This window comes from Cyclospora cayetanensis, unplaced genomic scaffold, assembly GCF_002999335.1.
Source record: "Cyclospora cayetanensis isolate NF1_C8 unplaced genomic scaffold, CcayRef3 CcayRef3_contig_38, whole genome shotgun sequence".
Classification (NCBI taxonomy): Eukaryota; Apicomplexa; class Conoidasida; order Eucoccidiorida; family Eimeriidae; genus Cyclospora; species Cyclospora cayetanensis.
Genome location: NW_020312347.1, coordinates 76562 through 83328, shown reverse-complemented (window position 1 = coordinate 83328; position 6767 = coordinate 76562). Strand labels below are relative to the sequence as shown.

General features: G+C 48.6%; 1 protein-coding gene across 1 annotated transcript; it reads left to right on the top strand.

Annotated features, from left to right (window-relative positions):
* Nucleotides 1-2375: 2375 nt before the first annotated feature.
* LOC34623539 lies at nt 2376-6307 on the top strand. Its single transcript, XM_026334180.1, has 9 exons — nt 2376-3531; nt 3724-3936; nt 4148-4209; nt 4309-4547; nt 4579-4713; nt 4909-5078; nt 5200-5420; nt 5776-6020; nt 6166-6307. Exons 1-9 carry the CDS (start codon nt 2376-2378, stop codon nt 6305-6307), a joined length of 2583 nt encoding a protein of 860 aa, XP_026189965.1.
* Nucleotides 6308-6767: the final 460 nt, after the last annotated feature.

The following is a 6767-nucleotide window of genomic DNA, read 5'->3' as shown; positions in this document are numbered from 1 at the left end:
GCTGCTTTCATTGACCATGCCGAGAGGAGCAGTTGTTTCTTTCCATCTGGAGGTGCAAAGCGTGATTTATCTCCTACGGGATGATGAAATCTTCAAGTGCGTGCCCACCCATCTGACCGTCATATTGTTCTGCTGCTTCATTGGTGCAATCACTGTCATTTAATCGGTTAATAGATATGGCTTTCTACCAGCTGTGCAGCTACTGCATTCACATTAGCTTGCAGCCCGGCCTCTATCACCCCTTCAGGCGTTGCGTCACCGTCAGCTCAGTTCGCCAGAGGTAGCTTCCTCTCAGACTGTCACAAAATTGGATCGGATCATTGGAGCATCCAGTAACTAAACCGAATCCGAGCAAGTGTTACAGGAGGACCTGGCATTCCTATGCATCCACAGCCTGTGAATGAGGGGTCCAGCTGCGATAATACCAAGTGTAATGGTCTCCATAGGGAGAGAACAAGCTTCACACTCAGTAGAAACTTAGCAGATAATTAATAAGTGTTTCTCCATGTAAGCTACATCGTCCCCGTGCTCGTGCCCCTCCGAACTCCCGCCAAGAGGGCAGAGAGGCAGCTAGAGTGAGCGTTGCTGCACCTCTTGGGCACTCCGAGCATTTCCAGCTAGCTTCACAAAGCATCGAGAGCACTCACACAGAACATTGCAACTTTTTTGTTGAGCTAAAAGTACCCTAAAAGATACAAGCTAAATAAGCAGACAAACCAATTAGTTATTTTTAATTAGCTCTTAGTTCAATATAACGAATGTAGTAAGAATGTGCAAGTGAAACTTTCTTCGCTACATTGAAGATCGGGGGCAAGGCAACGGGGAAGCCCTTATGAGAAGTGCCTGACAGCTGTCTGCTAAGCGTGCATTGAGTCTGGAGTTAAGTATCTCCCCATACCTTAGGGGTGCAGCAGTGCGGAGTACGGGAGGCACAAAAGACCTTGTCAAACTCTACTAACGTCAAGCACGAGGTTTGGCCTATAGCTCAGACTGCATGGAGTAGACAATTGCCAGTATCGCTGTCAGCAAGTGAAGAGATTACAGTATTCAAGTGATTGTAGAGCTGTGCGTGAGAATAAGTAGTGATTGGAAAAGCAAATGAAAAAAGTGAATACCTGAACGAGGAACCTTTTCTTGAGGAGTGAATATTACGCCCATAGTCTTATAACTCATGAGTTATATCCTCCAATGATGTGCCTACAGTAAAGGGAGAAGCGGGCGCTGACAATGTATGGCAGAACATGTGCAACAGAGTCATACATTCTCTATCCGGATTGAAAATAAATGGCTATGCAACACATAGAGCTACTCAATTTTTTTAATTCGACAAAATGGCTTGACAAAAGCGGAGGCCATGTTATTAGTAGTCTCCAATGGAGCATACGCGCTGATTCTCAAGCATTATGACATTCCATCTTCGTGGAGTTGTCTATTTTAACTTAATAGCTTCACGCATTTCTGGGCCAAACTGAAGATAATGGAACGCTGACCGTTGTGCACGTCTTCAAGACACATTTAACTATACTGTTCTCTCTGCCCGACAAGAAAAAGACTTCATGTGTAAATGAAATAGCCGTAGATACTATTCTTTTTATCAGACTGGAACAGCTGGCAGTTTGTAGTATCATAGTCAAGTGAGAAATCGTGTGTAATGGCCAGGGAATAGCACGTTTCAAGAGAGTTGGCAAATTCAAATATTCAGTGAGTATGAAAGACTGCGATGGATCTAGCGTTCTAGATACGACGGCCTTTGAATGGCTGTACTGTGTAATTGTTAGCCGTTTGTGCGGAACCTTGTGACGCAGTTGTTGATCTCTGTTGGTTCACTTAGTAGGTTGACATTGTCGCTGCCCCATATATCAGCCTAGCATTTATTTTCCATTTGGCTTTTTGATTGGTCGAATTCGGTTATCCTAGCTACTTGTGAGGGGCATGCCTCAGAAGACGGTATTCGATTGCCCGTGTCTGAACTCGGGATGCTTCATCCAGCCATTATCTCGGATTGACCGGTACATTTTTATTGATTTCCAGAATAATAGTATTTATTACGTCTCGCATTTTTGAACCGCTTCTGTGGGCCTTCGTATCCGAAGGAAAGAACACCCCACGAAGCACTCCTCGTGTGTGTGATTTCAAATTCCGCTCCCAACTGTTAAGTTCATCCATTAACTCATATGGCCGGAAGATTCCACACTGAACGCCTTGCAGTCAGTAGAAAGTTGTGGAAGCTGAGTCAAACAGAATGGAGGATGGCTCTGTCCTGATCTGGACCTTGCCTCCTACGGAGCACCCGTTTCGTCTGCTGGAAAAGGACTCCTTCTTTCCGACCTCCGTCGTAGACTTTCCATTGTGTTTGCCCTCGGGCATCTTGGATCATGCGCGGCTTTAAGGATGCAGCGACTTTTGAGCCCTTTGCCGCCCATGTATGGGAGCGCTGTCGCTCTTCTGCTCAAATCGCAGACTCGTCTCTTCCGTTGGTTCGAAAAGTCTGCCAGACTAAGCCGCTTTCCACCAATGCCATCCCTGTGAGGGCGCAGAAGGTTCTTTTGGCCTACAGCCCACCTCGTGCACTGCCTTGGCGCTCAGCGCAGTCCAGCACTCTAGGATCAGTTTCCTTGCTTCCCTTCAGCTACACGATCGGCTGTGCGGTACATCGTACGATTTCTGGTCTTTCAGCTGCCAGAGTTTCTGCCCTTCCCATCTCTTTCCAGCTGCAAGAAGGGTTGCAGCGATTACGTTTTCGGAACCTGACCGAGGTCCAGCGGTTCTGTCTTCTGCGTGCGTTGGGGGGTACAAGCCTCGTTGTTGCTGCAAGGCCAGGAACGGGTAAAACAGTCGCTTACCTGCTTCCAGTTCTACAGCGGTTTGTGGCTGAGAACGAACGCCAGAATGGGGTGGATAACACACACGCCCCAACCCCACGGCCCTTTGCTCTTATCGTAGTTCCATCCAGAGAGCTTGCAAAGCAGGTGACAAACGTTGCCGTGGCGTTACTACCCCATGCACCGGTGTTGCTGCTAGATCCCACCGCCTCCCTGCGGCACCAACAACAATTGCTGCGGCACCTACCTGCAAAAATTATTGTAGGCACGCCAGATAGGATACTCTCTCTCCTGCGGGAGAAACGTCCAGCGACACATACCGCATCAGCGGCAGGAGAGTCCACTCAGCTGAGTCTGGATATGCTGCGGGTGCTGGTTGTCGATGAGGCAGATGCCCTGCTACGTCGTGATTACCACTCTAAAGTGCAGCGCATCTACTGGACCGCCATGGGGTGGGAAAAGGGTAAAGAACGCCCTCCAGAAGGCACTCGTGGGATCCAGCGAAACGGCGGGGACTTGCAGGTGTTATTTTTCAGTGCCGTCTTGCCATCGAACCTGATGGCCAGCTTCAAAGCGGATTTCCCGCAAGCCGAATTGCTAAACTTGCTCGATTCCTCGAAGGATCTGCCGCGGGGAGGGCTGACTGCAAACGGCGTATCTGCAGCAGAGAGTCATGAAGCAGAATCCACCAGCGTCGGCCACACCCCAGGTTGGTAAAAAGTTTGTCATCCATAGCTTCATAGGGGCAGGATTCTCCAATTTTCCTCATGCGATCTCAGCAGCGTGTTACAGAAGCAAGCAAATACCCAAAGATTACCCTAGCTGGAGGGATTCTGCCCTCTGCGTACATATGTATATGTATCTATATGAGTATAATGGTGGTTCCGATTTCTGTGGTCAGGCAGTGCAGTAGCTGGAGTAGGAGTACAGCGTCATGTTTGTTATCTTCCCCCCCGGACAGCCCCCGGCACTTTAGACGACAGTCTCATCCAAAATGACAGCATACTTGGAGGCGAGGGACGCTCTCGACGGCAGAAATCACAGGAGGAAACTCATATTGAAAAAGAGCGAAAGATGCTGGCTTTAGCAGAGACTCTGAGGACTCATCTTCTTCGTAAGTTGCACGGCTGCTAACATTCCAGTATTGAAAGTTCTAGATCATTCCGCGTTGAGGGTGGTATACAGAGCATTGTAGTTCATATACCGGCGCCACTGCCTGTTGAGACAGTCAGGATACCAAAGCTGAGGAGGAGCTGTTGCCTGCATTTCTTCATCGCTCTCAGCCTCTCCCCGGCCTTCCTCTGCTTCCTCAACGGAAGTGCAAGTGAAATCCACTGCGGCTGAAACTTCTCCTCAGTGCATAGTCTTTGCCGATTCTCAAGACGAGGTGAGTTCCTTCAAAGCATGATCGAGCTGCAGTTAGACTGCATCTTCTCACTTGCGTAACGCATTCAAGTTCACAGACATCTTTGCTCTTGCCATTCAGGTTCGCTACATCAAGAACCACCCCTTGCTTGATGCTTGGCGCGTTGTCGCGATACACTCGAACATGGACGCGGTGGACCGGCAGCATAGCATGCAAACTTTCGCAGAGGGAGACGTGAGGCTCACACGAGGAAGATGCTCTGACAGGCGCTTTCACGCTTCATTCATCCTCATCTGGTGCTTTCTAGTTAAAAATTGCTGCAGTCATGCTGATTGCGCAAGCCAATGTTCATTGCACAGGCTAAAGAATCATGTGAATAGACAGCTGAAGTGTTGCAAGCATGGGCTTTTCGCAGGCATCAGTGCTAGTTAGCACAGACGTGGTTGCTCGTGGCCTCGACATACCATCTGTTGCCTTGGTCGTTCACATGCACCCGCCAACTCCCCCAGTGAATTATACCCACAGGTGGGATATTCAGCGGATGTCAAGGGCTGCCGACAAATGCGCTACTTATGGTATTTTCCCTAGTTTGCAGCAATGAAATGAAGCTTATCTTTTTCCAGTGAATTGCGAGGGGTTGCTACCGGTAAATTGCTCGATGCTGTGACTTCTCCGTATTCCTTGAGGGCGAACGTCGCTACCTGCATTGATGTGCTGCAGAACTGGCCGCGCAGGTAGAGGCACAATTCCGGGAACGTCCGTTGTACTCTGTAGCAGCTTGGAACTCCGCAATCTTCGGGAAGTTGAACGACTGGGGGATATCTGCTTCGAGCGTCGAGCACTGCCAGCCGTTGCTGATTGTCAGGAACTTGCTCTGAGACAGATAACAGGTGCGGCTGTATCCATAAGAATGCGCCGTAGGATCAAAGTTATTCGTTCACTTGCTTTTATAACAATCTGCAGGATCTAACCACCATCAACTTCACGGATATTCGACGGTGTTTCCCGCAGCCGACATGCTGGGTGTCCCCCCTACCCAGTATGCACCGTTACTAGACCTCGCACGACGTCTTCATGAGAAATCAGGGGTTCAAGCGCTTGCAGCCACGCTGGCTAAGTTGGGTGGGGCAGCTGCTTGCGCTGGACCTGGGCTGGCAAACGCTAGCTGCCGGTCAACTCTATCGGGAAAACATGGTTTTGTGCCGCTACTTCTATATGACCCTACCCATGGTGTAAGTCCCCATCGAGTACTGTTTGATTGTACCTCTACTTCTTCATTGATGCCCTCATTTCTTGTTCACATACTCTCCGTATTGCGTTCATTAATTCGTATGAATTACATGGCGTCTTGATTTGCTGCCACCTGACCTGCACAGCGTCTACAGAGCTCCACGGCTGCGCGTCGGTTTCTCTTGGATATGCTTCCAAATGGCGCGAATGCGGAGGTCAGTGGGGGTGTCACAAATGGTGTACATTGTTTAGGCTTATGAAGTGTACAGGAGTTTCGGCTAACACAGCGCATCTCTAACGTTCCTCCTGAGCCTAGCCTCAATTCAGTGTATACGAAATCTATGGGATTCTGTACAGGCTGTGGGAAGGATCATCAAGAGCGTCAACGGTTTCGTGGCGGATGTTTCCAAGACATACGTTCCACATGTATTACATCAAAATATAGATAGGGAGAACTCTAATGAACTGTTGGCTTCGACCCATGCAGGCGATGTCAACGGGCCGTGGGTTCCAGTATTCCAATTAGACCATCTTCCGCGACTTCTCAGTCATGGGATTGGGAGGCGCCGCAAAGGAAGTAAATTACCATGGACAAGAATGAAGTAAGAATTTGAATATCGGCATCGTAAAAAAGCATAATCCAATGGATGTAAATGTCGCTGCACTCTCTACATGCCTCAAACATCTCTGCTCCGGGAGTGCCCTTATGTGCATATGTGGACTGAGTTTGTGCCGATTACTTTTCAGGATCTCTGTTGTACGTGCAAAATATCAAGCACGTCATGGAGCCTTCGACAAGGGCCGCATCTCTAAAAGTACTGCTTTGCATCTCCAAGCCTTGAAAACTACAACCACGGGGGATGCTGGTAGCTCAGGTGTGAAGCAGTAAACTTCAGCAGTGTCACTAAATTTAAGGTCCGCGGCGCGTTCCCAAAGCCATTCTTGTGCATTATATTGGGGCCTCATTATTTCCTGTCCCGCTTAGGACGAGTCTACAAATGTTTAGCCTTGCTTTTTACGGTTCACCGACCGTCATGGCGTAAAATTTAGACCTACAGTAATGGTTGGGCTCGAAACGTGGCTAGCTCCGGCTTCAAGTCTTTAAATGGAATCACGTAACACTTATCCCCAGTGAGCATCAGTGTTTCATAAAGCTTATATTGTATCGCACAGTCAGGCATTTAGTGGTACCCCGTCCTTCCCACATATAATTTTGTGTAGGAATGTGAATGCACCAAAACGCTGTGTGATTAGCTGGCCCCCACAGAATATTAGTTCCCTGGCAGTAAATTTAACAAGTTGGTAACTTCAAGTCGTTTCTCTAGCTCCATTCAACCAGTTGAGAATTT

Excerpts from the sequence above, each read along its gene's own strand:
- LOC34623539 (XM_026334180.1), top strand. The coding sequence starts at position 2,376 with ATGCGCGGCTTTAAGGATGCAGCGACTTTTGAGCCCTTTGCCGCCCAT. Across the intron at positions 3,532-3,723 it reads CAGCGTCGGCCACACCCCAG|GCAGTGCAGTAGCTGGAGTA; the intron begins GTTGGTAAAAAG and ends TTCTGTGGTCAG. Across the intron at positions 6,021-6,165 it reads TTACCATGGACAAGAATGAA|GATCTCTGTTGTACGTGCAA; the intron begins GTAAGAATTTGA and ends ATTACTTTTCAG.